At 40.7% G+C, this 19,567-nt stretch overlaps 2 protein-coding genes across 2 annotated transcripts; both read left to right on the top strand.

Moving 5' to 3' along the window:
• Positions 1-2,598: 2,598 nt before the first annotated feature.
• On the top strand, positions 2,599-4,863 carry LOC119026258 (general transcription factor II-I repeat domain-containing protein 2B-like). Its single transcript, XM_037110490.1, is given in 3 exon segments — positions 2,599-3,356; positions 3,358-4,371; positions 4,493-4,863. Coding segments are annotated over 3 exon segments (1,779 nt in total). The 3' UTR covers positions 4,500-4,863.
• A 10,863-nt stretch (positions 4,864-15,726) lies between these two features.
• LOC119026255 (olfactory receptor 11A1-like) lies at positions 15,727-16,671 on the top strand. The gene has a single exon (XM_037110486.1). It carries the CDS (start codon positions 15,727-15,729, stop codon positions 16,669-16,671), a length of 945 nt encoding a protein of 314 aa, XP_036966381.1.
• The last annotated feature ends 2,896 nt before the right edge of the window (positions 16,672-19,567 follow it).

Genomic DNA, 19,567 nt, shown 5'->3' with positions numbered 1-19,567 from the left:
TGTATCAAAAGTTATGTTATAATAATAGTGATGATAGTGATGCTAATGTACACTTGTGTCTTTTGTAGAAGTAATGCTGATATGCCAATATTCTGATCTGATGGAAGACATTGAATGGAAGGATTTGTTTTCATTCTGTAAAAATCATTTTTACAATTTGTCCTGTCTTCAGTTTAAACAATGTACTGATGTACTCAGTATTGAAAAATGTGATTTTGTTTATGCGAACTCAACTTCATGTCATTGGCTAGCTGTCTGAAGGGGACAAAAGAGCATGTCACTTTGAATGTCCGCTCACAAGGTTTCTCCTAATTTTCTTATGGCCTGACTTGTTCTAAAGAATATACTATACTGTCTACATAGTTCAACCATAGGAACTGAGGAGGGAGGAATGCAATGATGGCTGCTTGGACATGAAACAATAATTTCAGGGACATGAGTCAAACCATACACATTGGAGTTACATGGTGAAAACTGGATTGTTTTTATCACCAACTCACAGCAGGTGAGAAAAAGACAGTTAAGTTTGATTCAGATTTGACATGAGAAAAACCCTGATCTATTATCCACTGAAGTGAAACTGTCTAATCCAAGACTATGGTGAGTCCATGCTGCAAAAAAGCAGGGCATTAGCTTTTTCAAAAGGGAGACACATTGGTTGTTACTGGGGAAGACAGACCAGCAAAGCATAACAGTAGCACACCAAGCTAAAGCACTGAGTGCCAATGCCTTTTGCCCTTCTACAGGATGCAGATATTAAGCATTTCATAAACGTTTCTACTTTGTCAAAACACGTTGCTCAGAGCAATGACACAAACTAAACCTGGTGTGCACAGAAGAACTCGCGAACCAGAGGAACTCTCCCCCTACTCAAACCCCATCAGGCTTTTGTGTGCAATGGGAACGTTTAAACTCTGTAGTAACACCTAGGTCAACTGACTCTGCAGTCAACCCAGGTTTTTTCTCCTTGCTTCAGCTTTGATCTAAACTTCAGCCCCAGGTGAACACACTAAATTCTACCTTTTACATCGAAGTGATGATGCATTATCAACATCTGATGGTGCTGCGTAAATAAAGATGGAATATCTGATGCATCCTTCCAAGGGCGTTTTGTTACTGGACACAGTTTCAGAGGTGGAGTCTCGCTAATTCATTCCTGACTCAGTGGTGTTTGGAGTCATAAAAGCTCCACCTCCCGGTTCTGAAAATAACTGGATCACCGACCAAGCCAGCCAACTTCCAGTTTAGCATCTGGCTAAATTGAAGGGGGATAAAATGATTTAATCGTGTGTCCCTTCTAGATTTCCAAAATGTTATTGGAATGAACGGCTCAAATTATGAAGGGGTTGTGACACTCAAAATTATTTGTGTTTATCCAGTTTTACAGACTTCTGTCACAATGGGTCAATTGTTGTTTTCTCTTGTTACAACTGTTTCCAGTGCATTAGTGTCTTGAAACGTGACATCTGTGAAAAAAAGGAGAAAAAAATCACAAACAGGCCGCCATGCATACGAGAAGTGGGAATGGGCTCAATAGGTGCTGTGTAGACTAGACATAGACCGATTATCGGCCAGCCGATTATCGGCACCGATATTCGGCATTCGGCAGATAGGAGATCAATTTAAAACTAGGTTATTTTGGCTCTGATGCAGTCTCTCTGTCTGCTGTCACTCCTCTGTCTCCAGCATTGTCCCACCCACAGCACAGCATCTGATTGGTTACAAGCTCTGGTTACATGCAGAGCCATGGCACGGGCAACAGCCAATCAGCAGTGAAAGCAATGCTCACACACATGGCAGAGAGGAGAAAAAGTTTTGCCATTCAGTAAAACTGGATTCATAGCCCGGCGCTGTTCCTGGGGGCTTGGTTCCGAAGGTAAGCTAAGGCGGCAGGCAGCTCGCTCGCAGTCCCTCCAGACGAGCCTGTTAATCGCTCGCTAATATCAATATGGAAATAGTCTGTGTGTGTGAGTGAGAGAGTAGAAACCTAATAAACTCAATTCAGTTCAGTTTTATTGCAGGGAAGCATGTTGAGAGGACAGCTAAAGAATAGTGTGTGTGTGTGTGTGTGTGTGTGTGTGTGTGTCTCAGCCTCATGAGAAGCTGCAGAAACTGACAGCAAAGCATCATCTGAGAAAAACACCCAGATAAAAAGCCAATAATGGCTGTTTATCTACCAAGTTATTTTACATAATCTTTTTCTGTGTTGATCCCAAGCAGCAGAAAATGACATATTGTCATGTTGTGTGTCCTGAAGCTGTCTTTGACAGTTTCTTGTAGAGAGGAGCAGAATATTGCTGTTCAAGACTTTAGACATCATGTAACTGCATCATAAAGCCTACATCATATGTGTCAAACTCAAGGCCCGCGGGCCAAATGTGGCCCACCACGTCATTTTATGTGGCCCGCGAGAGTTTAAAAAGTCTAAAGATAGTGTCTAAAATAAATAGGTCAAAAGCGTGCTTTGACCAAAAACTACATTTCCCACAATGCCTGTCGACTTTGATACCCGCGAAGTGATGGCTCACCGCCACTACACGGCAGTGTTTCCACATCAATGTCAACGAGTAGAATTGAGAAATAAATAATGATCCCAAAATGTTCAGGAAAAGAAAAGTTGATACAGATGGAAGAATGTTTCAAGAAAGATGGGAAGGCGAATACTTGTTTGTGCTTCAAGGAGAAAGACCGGTATGTCTTTTGTGTTACGAGGCGTTGGCGGTTGTCAAAGAGTACAATCTGCAGCGGCATTTTGACACCAAACACGGAGCTAAGTACGCCAAAGCTAGCCTTCAAGAAAAGCAACAAATTGCCCAAGAATTAAAAGGCAAACTGCGGTCACAGCAGAGTTTGTTCTCGAAATACACCGCCAAAAATAATGCGGCAGTGAAAGCTAGCATTATTGTGGCGTTTTTGAAGCAGTGCATGCTGAAGGTCTGTGAGCAGGTGTGTCCCGACCAGTTACAGACTTTTAAAAATGTCAGTTTATCAAGAAATACCATCGCGGACCGAGTTAAGGAACTAGCAGATAATCTTGCAATACAGCTGGCCGATGAGACACGCAGCTACACAGCTTTTTCATTAGCTGTTGATGAAAGCACAGATAACACGGATACAGCACAGTTATCAATTTTTATTAGAGGCGTGAAGTCAGATCTTTCTATCACTGAGGACCTATTGGATGTGGCTGCAATGCATGGGACCACGACGGGACAGGACATTTTTGATGCGGTGGAGAAGTATCTAACTAAAAATGCATTGCCCTGGAAAAACTTGGTGGGATTAACTACAGACGATGCACCGGCAATGTGTGGAGGAAAAGTGGGCTTGGTTGGATTAATGGAGGGGAAAATGCAAAAACTGTCACACGCCTCTGATAATGTATCATTGCATTATCCATCAAGAAGCTTTGTGTTTGAAGGTGCTGGGGATGGATGACATTGTGACCACAGTCATGAAAACAGTGAACTTCATTCGGGCGCGTGGCCTGAATCACTGTCAGTTCCAGCTGTTTTTGCTGGAGATGAGCTCAGAGCACGGGGACGTGCCGTACCATACAGAAGTGCGGTGGCTGAGTAGGAGCAAAGTCCTTAGGCGATTTTTTGAGCTCAGGAAAGACATTGCTCTTTTTATGCAGAGTAAAGGAAAACCCTTGTCTGAACTGTCAGATCCAAAGTGGCTGTGGGACTTTGCTGTGTTGTGTGACATAACCGAGCATCTCGCCCAACTGAATCAGAAGCTGCAGGGACACAAACAAGTCATCACGCAGATGTCTGATATGATCACGGCTTTCCACCGTAAACTGGACCTATGGATGTGCCAGGTGAAACAGGACAATCTTGTCCACTTTCCTGTTTGTCAGAGCATGTCAGCCTCATTTCCGTTAACTTTTTCATGTGCTCAGTTGGCTACCAAACTGAGCCGGTTAAAGACTGAGTTTGATCGGCGCTTCTCTGACTTCAGAGCACAGCAGTCTGGCTTTGGCATCTTTGCTAATCCTTTCACCATCGACGTCTGCGCTGCACCCCAACATTAACTTCAGATGGAGTTAATTGAGCTTCAAAGCGACAGTGGTCAGAGAGCAAAGTTCCAGGATGCTGCAATCCAGGACTTTTACCGTCTGCTGCCCCCTGGTTTGATGCCACAGCTTCGACTTCATGCTGCCTGTGTTCTGTCCATGTTTGGGAGCACCTATCTGTGCGAACAGATGTTTTCCATAATGAATCTGAACAAAAACCAGCACAGATCACGTCTCACTGATGACAACCTCCATGCTGTTCTACGGATTGCCTCTGCACAGGACTTAAAACCAGACATTGACACACTGGCAGCGGGAAAACGGTGTCAGACATCTGGTCAGAAAACACACAGGTAAGCTTTTTTAAAAAAAACTTAATTGGAATATAATGTAATTCAACCAAGAAGAATAATTAAACTATGTGTGCAATTTAATGATTGTGCTTGCATTTTGTTTTGTGTTTATTATTTTCAGAACATGATCAATGGATGGTAGAGAGGGGATCCACTTGGTGTGTTCAAGAACAGGCAGCATCTCCTCATCAAAAACTAACCTAAAAACTTGACCAATATAGTTGTGAACTGAATCAACCTTTATTTTGTAATAATTTTTAGTTGATTACATATTATTTATGTGTAGGTGCTGTTGCAATTATTTAGTGTTTACAGGTTTTATGTGTGTATGCAGACAAATTATTGTAATCAAACCATCAATTGGATGCAAGGCTGTATGCAGCCTTTTTTTTTTTGTAAAATGCTACATCTGTTATACATGTTATACATGCAGTTAACAATTGTTGATTTTACAGTAATTAAGCCCATTTTAACTTTGACAGAAACGTTTTGAACAAATTTAATGTCATAATTTGTGTTTTATGTTATTTTTCTTTCACTTGGATAGTTTGATCCTCGTTTGATGGAGTTATATGGGTTTCATAAGCTGACAAATTAAAAAGATTTATGTTATAACAGAGCAACAAACAGACATATTTTTTTCTATGCAACTGTGATGTTTGTCATTTAAATAAGTAATAAATTCGAAGTTATTTGATATTAAGGAGTTGTTATGTTTGTTTTACATTGCATTTGATTACATTTAGTTACATTTATAAGTTACATCTGGCCCTTGGAGGACAGCCATTATGCTGATGTGGCCCTCTGTGAAAATGAGTTTGACACCCCTGGCCTGCATGAACTGCATGGTGTTCAGGGATGAATAGTCTCTCCTGTTGTGATTGTGCTATTTTTTCAGCTATAGTTACATTAATCGTTGGTAATGCAGCAGCCTAGTTTTGAATGACGGTGTCCCTGCTATCACATGTTGGTAAAATATAATATTTATATAATACAATCAACTACAGGCTTCCTAAATGTTGTAGTAAATTAAGCATGATGAGTTGAGCATATGTCAGCATGTGGCCCCACTTTTAACTCTCTCTCTTTTTTAAAACCCTTATTGCAGATGGATAGACTAAAGAAGTCTAAAAGTGCGGTGTGGAAATATTGCACTCAACTAACACCGGGGAAGGCGGTCTGTAATACATGCAATGAAGGTGTCAGCATGGGCGCAACGAGGAAAAACAAATATACTCCAAACCTGTGGTCTCATCTTAGGAGTCATCACCCTGAGTTGTATGACACAGCACAGAAGAAACAGGAATCTGAATCTCATCAAGATGAGGCAATTTCATCTCAGCCAACAATAGAGGACATGTTTCAGCCACAAAGAAAGTGGACAAACTTAGATGACAAGTCAAAACTAATGGACAAACTAGTCATAGAGATGATAGTCACTGACAACCAGCCATTCACGGTGGTGTCTGATGTTGGCTTGAAGCAAAAAACGTGTAGCACTAGTGCTTTGAGACAGTGGAGTAAATATTGTGAAGGGAATGAGGCTCGCTGAACTCCCAGACCTCAGCTGCACAGCGCACAACTTGCAACTTGTGGTGAATGACGGCCTGGCAAGCCAAAGAGCCATCACAGGTGTCATTGCAATACTTAAGAAGTGTGCCGCACATTTCCACCACTCCATTCTGGTCAAACAGCCTTTGCAAGACATTCAGAGGGAACTTGGCCTGCCAGAGCACAACATAATCCAGGCTGTTCAAACGAGGTGGAACTCAGTGCTCCACATGCTGCAAAGAATCCTGCATCATTCCATGCCTGACTGTGCTGAAGATGCTTCTTCAAGATGATGAGGGGCCCTCCACAAAAGGCATCACAACGTTCAGGCAAGCCAATAAGTAGAGTCTCGACAAGCGTTTCTCAAAAATAGAAGACACAAAAACTGCGGTTCTGGCCTGTCTCTTAGATCCTCGTTATAAGAGTCATGCATTCTTCTCTGCCATAACACTGAGCAAGGCCAAAGGATGGTTGAAAGAGGAAGAGGGCTCTGCCACACAACAGACCACTCGAGAGGAGCATGCTGCCACAGAAGGAGCCAGTATGGAGGAGCAGGCAGCTGCATATGGGACACATGAGAATGACGGAAACACCCACAAAAGGCAACGGACAGAACACACATTCTTCTGCAGCCGTGTTGATGAGGTGTTCAGTTCTCTGCTGGCACCTCACACTGGTGACCAGCTGGCCAGTAGCTGCGTTGAGGATGAGGCATAAAGGGGACCCACTCCAGTCGTGGAGACAGAATGAAGGGCGCTTCAAGCTACTTGCAAAACAAGCAAGAAAGTTTCTTTGTGCACCATCCTCATCAGTCCCAAGTGAGCACGTCTTCAGTGAAGTCTCTGCAATTTATGAGGGTGAAAGAGGCACGCTGAACAACTCTGCTTTTTGCACTGCAATCTGGCGCTGCTCAATTGGGACTACTAATTGATTTTAGACTCACATTTCTGTGCAAGTTTTATTTACTTTATAAAACTTCAGGGAACTATTGTCACATCGCGGTGAGGTTGTCTTGTCTTGGGATCTGTCTTGTGAACTTCCTGTTTTATTTTGAAAGTAATTCTCCTCTCGTTTCAGGTCACTTACCCTTCCTCCTGTGTCCCTGGTCTGACGTCATCCCTAATCCCTGATTGTTTCCACCTGTGAACCCCTTCCTCATGTGTATAAAGTCTGTGTCTTCCCCTGTCTCTGTGCCAAAGTATTTCGTCTTTATGTCGTCTACCGAAGCCTTTCATCACAGCCTTGTTCCACGCCTTGTTGAGTGTTTGATTCACATCCTGGTTAAGTATTGTTCATGTTTTATTCATCTGTATTTTGTATCCTCGAGAAGAGTGATTTTGATTTGTATTTTCTGGTTAGAGTTTTGAGTGTAGTTTGAATTTTGATAGCGTTTCTTTTCCTCGTTACGAGTGAATTTTTGTTGGATAATTTCATTAAGAAAGAGTAGTTAATTTTCATAGCCTCTGAGCTTTCTCTTCGGAGAGTATTTATTTTCGTTAACTTTGATATTTATGTATATATTCAAGAACAGTGTAGGTTTTCCTCCTGCGGGAGCGTTTTCAGTTTTTCTGTGTTTCATGTTGTTTGTTTTGTTCGTCACGCAGAGTTTCATAGAGGTTTATTTGTCATTCATTCTGGAGAGTTACAAATTCAGAGTAATAAAACTTGACACTACTTCTGCCATTTCCGCATCTGAGTCCTCTTTTCTGCCCAAGTCTGACAGTATACTTTGGCCAGCAATGGACTCAGCGGAGGCAGAACGGCTCTCCGAAACGCTGCGAACCCAGGAAGCTCGCTTGAACCGTCAGGAGGAGTTCCAGACCGCCATGGCTGCCAACATGGGACATCTCTCCTCCCAGATACAAGAGCTTATCGGGCAACTCTGTCGACAAAACCCGACCACTCCGGCTCCGCCTTCTCCAGTCACCCCGGAACTACCAGCGACTTCCGGAGGAGCTTCCTGTAAGCTGGCGCCCCCCACGAAATATGCCGGTGAGCCAGATCTTTGCCGACCATTTTTGATTGACTGCTCGATCCATTTTGAGTTTACGCCACAAGCTTTCCCCACAGAACGAGCAAAGGTGGCGTTCATGATATCTCACCTGACCGGACGAGCCAAAGCTTGGGCTTCGGCTGAATGGAGCCGCAATTCTACGGTATGTGACACTATCGCAGGTTTTCAGACGGCTCTAACTAGAACATTTGACCCGGTTTGTTCTGACAGAGAAAAGGCCCAGGAACTAAGCACCTTGAGACAAGGTAGAGACTCTGTGTGTGACTATGCCATTCACTTTCGGACACTGGCAGCGGAGAGTGGATGGAACAACGCCGCCCTCTATGATACTTTCTTAAAAGGTCTCTCGACAGATATCCAGGATCTATTGGTGCCACTCGATCTCCCCTCAAGTCTGGATGCGCTCATCGCACTCGCCATCCGTACGGATAACTGACGCACACAGCTCAGGAAATACCGAGAAGGGAGACGGGGCGACCGAGAGCGATCTGCGGCTCCACAGGAATCAAAATGGCCGACAACGCACCGAATCGCTCCAGAGAACTTCCAGACTCGCACTGACGAAGAGCCCATGCAGTTAGGACGGGCTCAATTATCTCCAGATGAACGCCAGAAGAGACGCCAAGAAGGAAGGTGTTTTTATTGTGGAGAGACCGGTCACCTCGTCAGCTCCTGTCCAGCCAAAAAAACCCCGGCGGTGAGTTCTAATCTGATTGCTAATTCGGCTGTGCGTGTGCTTACCCAAGTCAAGCTAAACGCTAAGTGGGACATGAAAGTTCTAGTAGATTCAGGAGCCAATGAAAGTCTCATGGATTGGAACTTGGCCAAGAAATTACACACTGATTGTGAACATCTAGCCAGGCCCATTCGGGCACGCTCCCTTAACGGAGCAGACATTTTTATGATAACTCACATAACCAAACCGATAGAAATGGTAATTGGCAATCATCACGAAATTATACAGTTCCACTTGTTCAACTCCACCTCTCACTCTTTGATTCTGGGACAACCCTGGCTCTTTCTACATAACCCTCACGTCGACTGGAAGAGCGGTCAGATTAGAGAGTGGGGGGAAGAATGCACTAAACGCTGTTTGATTGAATCTATTACCGAGATAAATCTATTCTCCACTAACCCTGTCACAGACCCCGAATACCCGGACCTGACCTCAGTCCCGAGCTGTTACCACCGACTAAAAGAGGTATTTAACAAAACTAAAGCCTTGTCTCTCCCTCCTCACCGTCCGTACGACTGCGCCATCGACCTGATCCCCGGTTCTACCATTCCCAAGGGGCAACTATATTCCATCTCCGGACCTGAAAAGAAAGCAATGAACGATTACATCTCCGCTTCCCTGCAAGCAGGACTCATTCGGCCATCATCATCACCCGCTGGAGCTGGATTTTTCTTTGTGGGTAAGAAAGACGGATCATTACACCCATGTATTGACTATAGTCCATTGAATGACATTACCATAAAGAACAGATACCCTCTTCCTCTGATGACATCGGTCTTCGACCAGCTCCAGCAGGCGAAGGTTTTTACCAAACTCGACCTTCGCAACGCATATCACTTGGTCAGGATTCGAGAAGGGGACGAATGGAAGACCGGCTTTAACACTCCCAGTGGACATTATGAGTATTGTGTTATGCCATTTGGTCTCACTAATGCACCTCCTGTGTTTCAGGCCATGATTAATGACGTTCTCAGGGACTTCTTGGACCAGTTTGTTTACGTCTACTTGGACGACATCTTGATTTATTCCCCGGACATTACCACACATCAAGCTCACGTAACCCAGGTTCTCAACCGTCTTCTAGAACATAAACTGTATGTAAAAGCTGAAAAGAGTGTATTTCATGCCGAGACTGTCTCATTCACACAGGCGATTTGTTAGAGGCTTTAGCGCGACAGCTGCCCCTCTCCATGCTCTTACCTCCACTCAGGTTCCCTTCGTCTGGAATCCCGAGGCTGAAAAGGCCTTTCAAGAACTCAAGCATCGCTTCACCACAGCCCCGATCCTCACCCTACCGGATCCACAAAAACAGTTCGTGGTGGAGGTGGATGCGTCGAACGAAGGGGTAGGAGCGATACTATCTCAGAGATCAGAAAAGGATGGTAAGATGCATCCCTGCGCCTTCCTGTCACGACGGTTGTCATCAGCCGAGAGAAACTACGACGTTTATTTATTCATTTATTTATTTGTTTAAACTTTTAGTTAACTTTATAAGAGCTGCTGCTGACCCTGGGAACACCCATAAGTAAGATTAACATTTCAGTTATATTGAAATTTTGGAAACTTTAGGGAGCTATTTATTTGTTTAAATTATCATTTAACTTTATAAGACATGCTGCTGAGCCTAGAATTTTAAAACAAAGATGTCTATTGTGTAAGATAAAAAAAAAACCCTTTAATACGTGACAAATCTGGTAAGATGTTTAATAAACATATGCTTAAAGGCATTTAAACAAGGTTAAGTGTTTGAGTTTGTATTATTCAAAATTTTGATGCCAATATTTTCCCTTTTACTGCAAATGAATATTGGCTCCAAATATCGCTTGTCGGGCTCCCTGACTACTAATAATTGGTATTGGTATCGGCCCTGAAAAAAACATATTAATCTATCTATAGTGACTAAAAAAGGGGGAAACAGATGAAGTGTCACAGTTTAGCATAACTGGTCACCTACTAAGCTATTATCCACTGACATGAAACTGTCTAATCAAAGACTACGGTGAGCATTAGCTTTTTCAAAAGGGAGACACATTGCTGGTCTGTCTTCCACAGTAACAACCAAAGTGTAACAGTAGCACACCAAGCTAAAGTGCTGAGTGCCAATGCCTTTTGCCCTGCTACAGGATGCAGATATTAAGCATTTCATAAATGTTTCCACTTTGTCTAAAAAGTAGCTCCTAACAGGCGAATTTAGGAGCAACTCCTAAAAATAATGGGTGTGTCAGTCATAACTTTAGGACTCCTAATTTTTGAAAATAAGAGTTATTCACAAAACATTTTAGGTCTAAAAGTAGTAGGAGACCTTAGAAGTAGTCCAGAGGACTCCTAATTCGCTAAGACCTAGTCACAGCCAAATGTCCCGGAGACGCTAAATGACAGGGAATGATTAAAACGATGATTAATGTTATGGTTGAGTTGGTGAGGGATGCAATAACGTCCCCAACCAACTGAAACACTCCTGTATTTGGCTACGGGGAAGATGCAGCTCTTCGCACGGGACTAGTATTACCTGAACCTCAAGTGATTTAGAAATTATCCCACCACGTCTGTGTTTCATGTGGCACATTCGCACAGGATAAGATAAGTCTGTGTTTTAACTAAAATTTACTGACATTATCCCCCAGGTTAATCGCACCGGAGCCCTTGCACGACCAGCACAACGGTTATATATGGATATTTTTAATATAATAACTGGTGAGCCTGTTGAAAGATGGAAAAATGTTCTTTACCGCATGCTGTCATGCATGTAATCCATCTAATCATCTTTCCAGATTTCGCTATTCTGATGAGCCTCCTGAATTTGCACCCAAAATGCTGTCAGAACTTTCATTTATAACTAGACAACTTGCATTTCCTGCGAAAATACAGTGTGAATGCTGAAGGCCGAAGGGAAATCTGCTGAATGTTCTGCTGACAAGCTGAAAAAGCAGGCAGAAAGAGCATAAAAAGCTGAACACGCTGATAGCTGAACAGTTTCTGTAGCTGAACATGAAGCTGAATGTATAAAGAAGCTCAAAAGGCAGAGAGATGAAAATTTCCAAATATGGAAAGACAGAAAAGCTGAAGAGGGCTGAAAGAGTTTAAAAAGTTGAACATTTTCAAAGCTGAACATGAAGCAGAATGTTTAAAGGAGTTGAAAAGGCAGAAAGATGAACATCTGAAAGGGCTAAAAAGGTGTAGAGCAAGAGGGCTGAAAGAGCTTGAAAAGGAGAAAAAAGACAGAAAAGGCCGAAAAGTTGTAGAATAAGAGGGCAGAAAGAGCTTAAAAAGGTGAAAAAATAGCTGAACAGTTTCTGTAGCGGAACATGAAGCAAAATGTATAAAAAAGCGGAAAAGGTACAAAGATGAATATTTTTAAAAGATGAAAAGGCAGATAAGCTGAGGAGGGCTGAAAGAGTTTAAAAAGTTGAACATTTTTCACATCTGAACATGAAGCAGAATGTTTGAAGGAGTTGAAAAGGCAGAAAGATGAATATCTGAAAAGGCTAAAAAGGTCTAGAGCAAGAGGGCAGAAAGTGGTAAAAAATGTGAAAAAACACTGGAACGGTGGACAGTTAAAAGCAGAAAGAACTTAAAAAGGTGAAAAAACACTGAATCGGTTGAAAGTTAAAGGCAGAACGAGCTTAAAATGGCTGCATCATCTATGTGAAGTAAAAGATGTTGGATTCAAATCCAGCTGAAGAGAATTCTTTCTCCAGTGTTCCAGCTGCTCTCAATCAAGTGACTGTGTCACTCACTCTAGCTGACGCAATACACACGCATTCTACAGATACACACACTGTCCCCATAAGAATGAATGGGAAAATGTCTCACAAACCCCTGCGATTTTAGAAAAAACGTTAATAGTTAGGGTCAAAACATCTATATGGTGAGTGAGAGGAGATATTGCTGATCTCGGTCATCTGGTTTTTATTTCTGGAAAGTGAGAAATGAGGGCACAAACGCGAGAGACAAATCAGGTACCGTCTGCTGTCCTCTACAACTTTAGGCTCAAAATTAACATTGTGGCTTATGGGGCAACTGCTTCACTTCTTGTCGCCCCAGGGCTTCCACATCCAAAACTGTAACTCGTACATCTAAAATGAGACCATCATCTCAAAGCCAACAAGTTTTCCTCCATTTCTATGTATACATTGTCTATGGTGAGTAAAAGGTTTTGGATCGAAATCAAGCTGAAGAGAATTTTTTTTCTCACTTTTGGAGCTGCTCTACACTCTGGGGTGCAGCAGTTGATGATGTCACGCACTCTAGCTCACGCAATACACACCCATTATAAAGTCAGAAGACGGGCTAAAAGTTCTTCAAACTAAAACTGTGATTAGTCCAAAATCGTACAATATCTTTAAAAACTGAATACAAGCCCAGTAGTTCAAGGTTTTGTGACTCTTTTAAAGTTGGAATGGTGTCTCTAGCTCAAAGCATGCGGGAGAAGAAGAGGTTGAAAGTCGAGGATTTTTGAAGAGGATTTGAAGCTTTTCCCATTTGCGGCAATGTTAAATTTTTTTCATAAAAAGCGGAATTTATGAAAAAGTTGAAAAGCTGAAAAGCTGAAAAGCAGAAGGCTGAAAGAGCTTAAAAAGCTGAACGTTTTAATAGCTGAATGGTTGAAATAGCTGAACGTATGCTGAAGCTAAAGCTGAATGAAATTTGAAAAAATCCCCATAAGGATGAATGGGCAAAATTTTGCATAAAAAGCTTAATATTTACAAAATTATGAAAGGTAGAAGAAAGAAAAATAGAAGCTCGCATGTCCTGCACATTTTGATACTTGAATGGTTTCAATAGCTCAAGAACTGTAGGAGCAGAAGCGTGCCGAAAAACGTACGGAAGAAGAATAAAAACTTTAATAAATTCCAGAAGCAGCCTCCATAACTCTTGACTAGGAAAAAGGCAGAAACAAGGCAGGGAAAACACACAAAAAACAACCCCAAATCACAGAGATGCCAATTCGCACAGGACTAATATTATCACATGACCTCTGTGTTTGGTGAAATATGGAAGGTAATTTGCAGTGGAATTTTTACTTACTTTACTTTACAGACATGGCAGATACGCATGGGATTAAGATCACAGAAGACCTCCGCAATTATTACAAATTACTGGAGGTCCCCAGGTTATACTAGTCTTGTGTGAATAGGGCTTTTGTCAATCTGAATAAGTTGCATTCCATCAATACATAAATACATTTCTTTATCCAATATATTTTCATAGGCTTTGTCATGGGCTTGTAGGGAACTTTCTTATTTTTACTTCATGCATTGCGCAGCTTAAATGACTTTTCAATGGGCTGCCCTGTCACTCAGCAACCAATCACTGCGGTCATCGCTTCTAAGTGCGTCCTTATAAAATGACGTCATCCATACCAACAGAGAGTTACTTCTAGTTTAGGAGTTCAGTGTTTTCATAACTAAAAGCAGGTCTCAGCTGCTTTGTGAATTACTTTTAAGAGACAACTCCTACATAAAAACTTTTAGTCCGATTTAGGAGTACTCCTAACGTTGAGATAAAAGCCTATGTGAATACGGGCCCTGGTGTGCACAGAAGAACTAGTGTTGTTCGTGGGTTTTATTTTGACAATTATACAACAAACCTTACTTGATTGTTGACGTTGTGTGTGGTATCTTTTATATGTTACTTCCTCCAACCCTTTTGACCCGCTGTGTTGAAATTATCAAAGGACGCTGTAACAACCAGCAATTCTCACCTAATCCGCCTACTCTGCTCACCTGTTCGTGTTAATCAAAATGGGCTGATATTGTCCTAACAATGCACTTTGCTATTACACTAGTGATAATGTTAGCCTGTAAACAATAAGAGATAACAGAGTTTATATCTGTATCCACAGCTAATGTTATAGCTTTGAGTAATGCTGGAGCCTGTAACTCTACAACTTATTTTAGCTTTCACACTGCAAATGTAATATTACTCCCCAGAATGAGTTGGTGATTGTACAGATAGATGTAACATTAGCTGTTAATAATGTATGATAATGTTGAGTCTCAGAGCTAATTTGATAGGATTAGAGAACGTTAACAATTTAATTAACTGGTCCATTATCTAGTGAGCTCACTCACAAAGCTATGATTAGTTAACTGTAGAACGTTACTGAAGATTGTCCTGAAGCTGTCTGTGACTGTTTCTTGTAACATTAGAGAGATGCAGAATCCACTTTTCTTTTTTGTTACATTTCCCCTTTAATTGGTTTCAGATCTTACGCAACAATTCCACATTCATCTTTAGATTTTCCTTTCACTGAGTAAATTTTTTCAGTTTAACACAAAATGAAACAGCCAGAGCATTGGATATCTTGAGTTTGAGAAACCAAAACTAAATATAGACTTAAGTTATAATGAGATGAAGAAGGACATTTCGGGGAAATTCACATTTTCCAAATTTCCTCAGTTTTTTGCTCCTGAAACATTGAAAAGATAATTCTTTCCTTTATGAAGATTTCATGAATAATACTGTACCAGTTCTCTATAGATGGGGCATCTGGCTCGAGCCATATTCCTGGGTCAAGTTCTCTACCAGGGATCTCAAACTGCCAGCCCCATGTCACTATTGCTCCAAAGCTCAGTCTCATCAGGCACCAAACAGATCATGACCGTCACACCTGTTTACATGGTACAGATTGGAATGCTTACTTGTAGTGGCCTACCACAGCTCATAGTTAAACTGGAAGAACTGTGTGATGGAGCACATGCTCAAGTAAAAGATGCGAACCAATCCTGTGACTTCTGGAGAGTCTGATGAAGTCCTTTACATATTAGTGTATGTTTTGATGGGAGGTTCAGTGAGATCCTTGGAGAATGAAGCAATCTAATAAAATATTCCACACACAGACTCATAGAGATCATTCTTTGATTTTAATAACACACACACACAAACACGCTGCATGTTAAGGCCAAGTACCATTTGAATGTGTGAGACACTCAAATGCAGGTTAGATCGGTATCACTGTTATTTTGAGACTTATTTCTGAGTTATTGTTCATGTCTTCTGTTTTTGTAATCTGCCCATTTTATTGTTATACATTTGGTCCGAGACAACATTAATGGATGATACATTTAATATTACACATTTAACTGTTAGTGGGTACGTGGAAGTGGCAAAATACAGATATCTTTATTTCATGATTATGTTCACGGCATATATTCTAATAATCTGCTGTAATTCTACTGTTGTGTGTCTAATCTGGATTCACCAAAACCTCCATGAGCCGATGTACATTTTCATTGTGGCTTTGTTACTGAACTCTGTTCTTTACAGCACTTCTGTTTACCCAAAGCTTCTGATTGACTTATTATCTGAAAAACAGATCATATCGTACTCAGCCTGTCTCCTTCAATTTTTTCTATTTTATTCTTTAAGTGGTTCAGAGTTCTTACTGCTGTCAGCCATGGCCTATGACAGGTATGTGTCTATATGTAAACCTCTACAATATCCAACTATCATGAGCAAAACAAACATCAGTATTTTCTTGGTTCTAGCCTGGCTTCTGCCTGCTTGTCAGATAGCAATCCCAGCAATACTGAGTGCTGAAGCTAGACTGTGTGACTTTACTTTAAAAGGAATAATTTGTAATAATGCAATTTACAGACTTCAATGTCAAAGATCAAGAGTAATTTCTATATATGGTGTTGTTGCTTTATTAGATCTTGCAATACTCCCTATGGTCTTCATAAGTTTTACATACACAAAGATCCTTATAATATCCTATCGAAGTAGCAGAGAAGTCAAGAGAAAAGCTGCAGAGACCTGTTTACCCCACCTGTTGGTCTTAATCAGTTTGTCCTGTTTGATTACATACGATGTCATTATAGCTCGAGTGGAATCTAACTTTCCCAAAACTGCTCGCTTCATAATGACTTTACAAATAGTTTTGTATCATCCTTTGTTTAATCCGATTATATACGGGCTCAAAATGAAAGCCATTTCTAAACATCTGAAGAAGCTGTTCTGTCCAGCCAAAGTCATTTCATGTAACACTGATGACTGATGTTCAGTCACTTCCTCTGAAATAATCATAAAGAGATATGAATTCTTGAAAGGTATTTAATATAGGCATTAATTTCCATGTCAGATTAATAAACAGTAATGATACTTGAACATGGTAATTGGGTGATGTAGTTCTGGACAAAACATCTTTTTTATTCATTATTATCAAGAATCACAACTTTTTTCTGACTGTAAAAAAATATATATATTTCACTTTACAAGAAATGAAATTCATATTCGTATCACCCATTCTGGATGTATTGGTGAAGTTTAATATGGGTTTTGAGCCATATAATTATGTGTTAAGACAACACTGACAGTGTGCACACAGATTTTTTTCTCCATTTAATCATATTGTTCTTTAAAGAATCTTAAACTGTTTGTAGAAATAAAAATGGCATTTGTAATTCCCAGCTATTCTTTAAAAGACAAAATGTGTGTGTGTGTGTTGGTGTGTTCTGGGTTACTGTAGAAACATGGTGGTGTAACAGGTGAGCTCTGTAGAAGAGGAGCTGCTCCCTCTGTAGATGTAAAAAGGCTCATTCTAATGTAAAGAAAACACAGAGTATTAGTTTCAATTGATCATACATTTGTGAAACATTACTAGCACAACATGGGTAACTCAACCTATTTAAGATGGTTTCTCCTTCTTCATCTTGTTATTAAACTGATGAAGATCTGTGTACTGAAATGTTTTCACAATTTTTAAAACATTTTTCCTGACTGCCCCATATCTATAACCTCTGACTATCACAGAGTCAAAATAAAAGTCAAGATACATACAGTACATGGGTCAGTGAAGTATAAGGATTTTCAACAGGCCAAATTTAGAATAAAAAATTAACGTATCTATATCAATTGTTTAAACATTAGGAATATTGTGCACACAGAAATTAAAGTTAAAAATTAAATGAAGCCTTTTTAGTGGTTTTTCACTTATATCAGAATCAGAATCAGAAATCCTTTAATGTCCTGCAGAAGGGGAAATTTGTTTGTCACAGCAGCGACATAATATTACAAAAACAGAAACATATTAGAATTACAGGAACAAAAGCAAAAATAAGCAATACAATTATAAAGGGAAGAAATAGACATATATACATATTTACATGATGTTGTGCAAAATTAACAGCAGTTTTTGTTTTGTTTTTTGTCTTTTTAAACATGGATTTTAAATACAGATAATAAATATGGAATAAATATGGGTGTTAAGAAAATTGACCAGACCAGATTGCTAACCCAGTGCAAAAACAGAAATGACCTTGTGCAGACATACTGCACAGTGCAGGGTACAGGGTGAGGTCTATAGGCTATTGGGAGCAGTGCTGGTTGCAAAGTCTGACAGCAGCAGGAAGGAAGGACCTGTGATACCTCTCCTTCACACACTTAGGGTGTATCAGTCTGTTACTGAAGGAGCTGCCCAGTGCTGAGATAGTGTCCTGCAGGGGGTGGGACCGTGATTTATATTAAAATTAGTTATTTTCCATAATGTACCTAACATTTTTTGTTACAAGTTCTCATTCGGGTTTGATTTTCTTTTGATTTTTTTGTCAATAACGATTTCATGTTTTTGTTCTATAATGTTCCAGTCACACACACCTATACTTCCTCTAAATTATTTTACACATATTTTAGAAATATAAAAACTACCAGTCACTTAAGTTTACTCTATCAGTGATTAATACTTCAGCCACAGAAACTAGATATTATTGTCGTGGTTCTATGTCTTTGTGTTGTGTCTCTTGTTTTATGTCTTGATTTTCCATGCCCTCTTGTGTCCTTTCAGTGTCTCCTGTGTTCTTCCCTCTGCGCATGTTGTCATGATTGTCAGCATTTTTTCTCCTCTGTGCCTTCCCCTCGTTATCTCACCTGTCTCGTATTTAAGCCTTTGTTCCCCATTCACCTCTTGTCCATTCATTGCTTCTGTTGGTCTGATGTTCTTCTCCTGTCTCCTGTTTGGTATGTTTTGGATTTTGATTTTTTTGATGCATTTTGATTTGAACTTTGCTTTAGTCTTAGTTGCTACTTTGTCTTGCTGTTGTGTTGCTACTTTGGTTTTTGGTCCTGGATTCATTTCCATTTCATGCTCTTTGGTTTTTGTTGCATTCAGCTTTGTTTAATTAAAACTTGCCTTTTGTTCCCCCTTAATCCTTTAAACCTCCTGTGACAATTATATTTTGAATTCAATACAGTCACTACTTTCATTGGTCGCACCACATGATGAGTGGTTGCACTAAATGACATGAAGATATTACAGGTCCTGAAGGACCTGGCCCACATATGGAAGCTCATCATAGCTCACAATCACAAACTTGCCATTCAAGTTTTGAAGACTGGCTTGTTCCTTTGGTGGCTCAGGACTGCTTGTTGCAGCTTCAGTGTGGCACATGTTTCTCCCAAGTTGACTTCTACTGGCAGGTAACAGAGGCACGTCTTCATTTCTGTATGCTTGCAGAAGCATGACAGCTTCCTGTGACTGATTTGGGCTGCATGTGAAGACAAAACCTGGTGTATCTTCAAGGTTCCTCTCACAGCAGTCTAATTTTCTGGAATCAGTTCATCATATTTCTGGATGCTCTCTTTGTTTATCCAATGATGAGTAATAGTTGAACCTGATTTTTTGGCCAGCATCTTATACAAGTCCAGTAGAGTCTACAACTTACCTCCTCGTCGAACAGATCAGCATCCCTCTTTACAGCACCACCAGTGCCATCCAGGGCACTCTTTCCATGGGACTTTCCTGAATAGTTTCATGTCACGTGCTTGAACCCAGAAAGGAAAGGCACAGTACTAGGAGGATAAAAGTTTGATTTGTTCCTGTACTGTGTAACACGTTCATCACTGATTTCATGGAGAACTGTAATTCGTTTGTCCTGTTTGACAGCAGAGTGTATTGT

This window comes from Acanthopagrus latus, chromosome 9 (assembly GCF_904848185.1).
Source record: "Acanthopagrus latus isolate v.2019 chromosome 9, fAcaLat1.1, whole genome shotgun sequence".
NCBI classification, from domain to species: domain Eukaryota; kingdom Metazoa; phylum Chordata; class Actinopteri; order Spariformes; family Sparidae; genus Acanthopagrus; species Acanthopagrus latus.
Note: the sequence above shows the minus strand (reverse complement) of the source record. Positions and strands in the feature narration are given on the sequence as shown.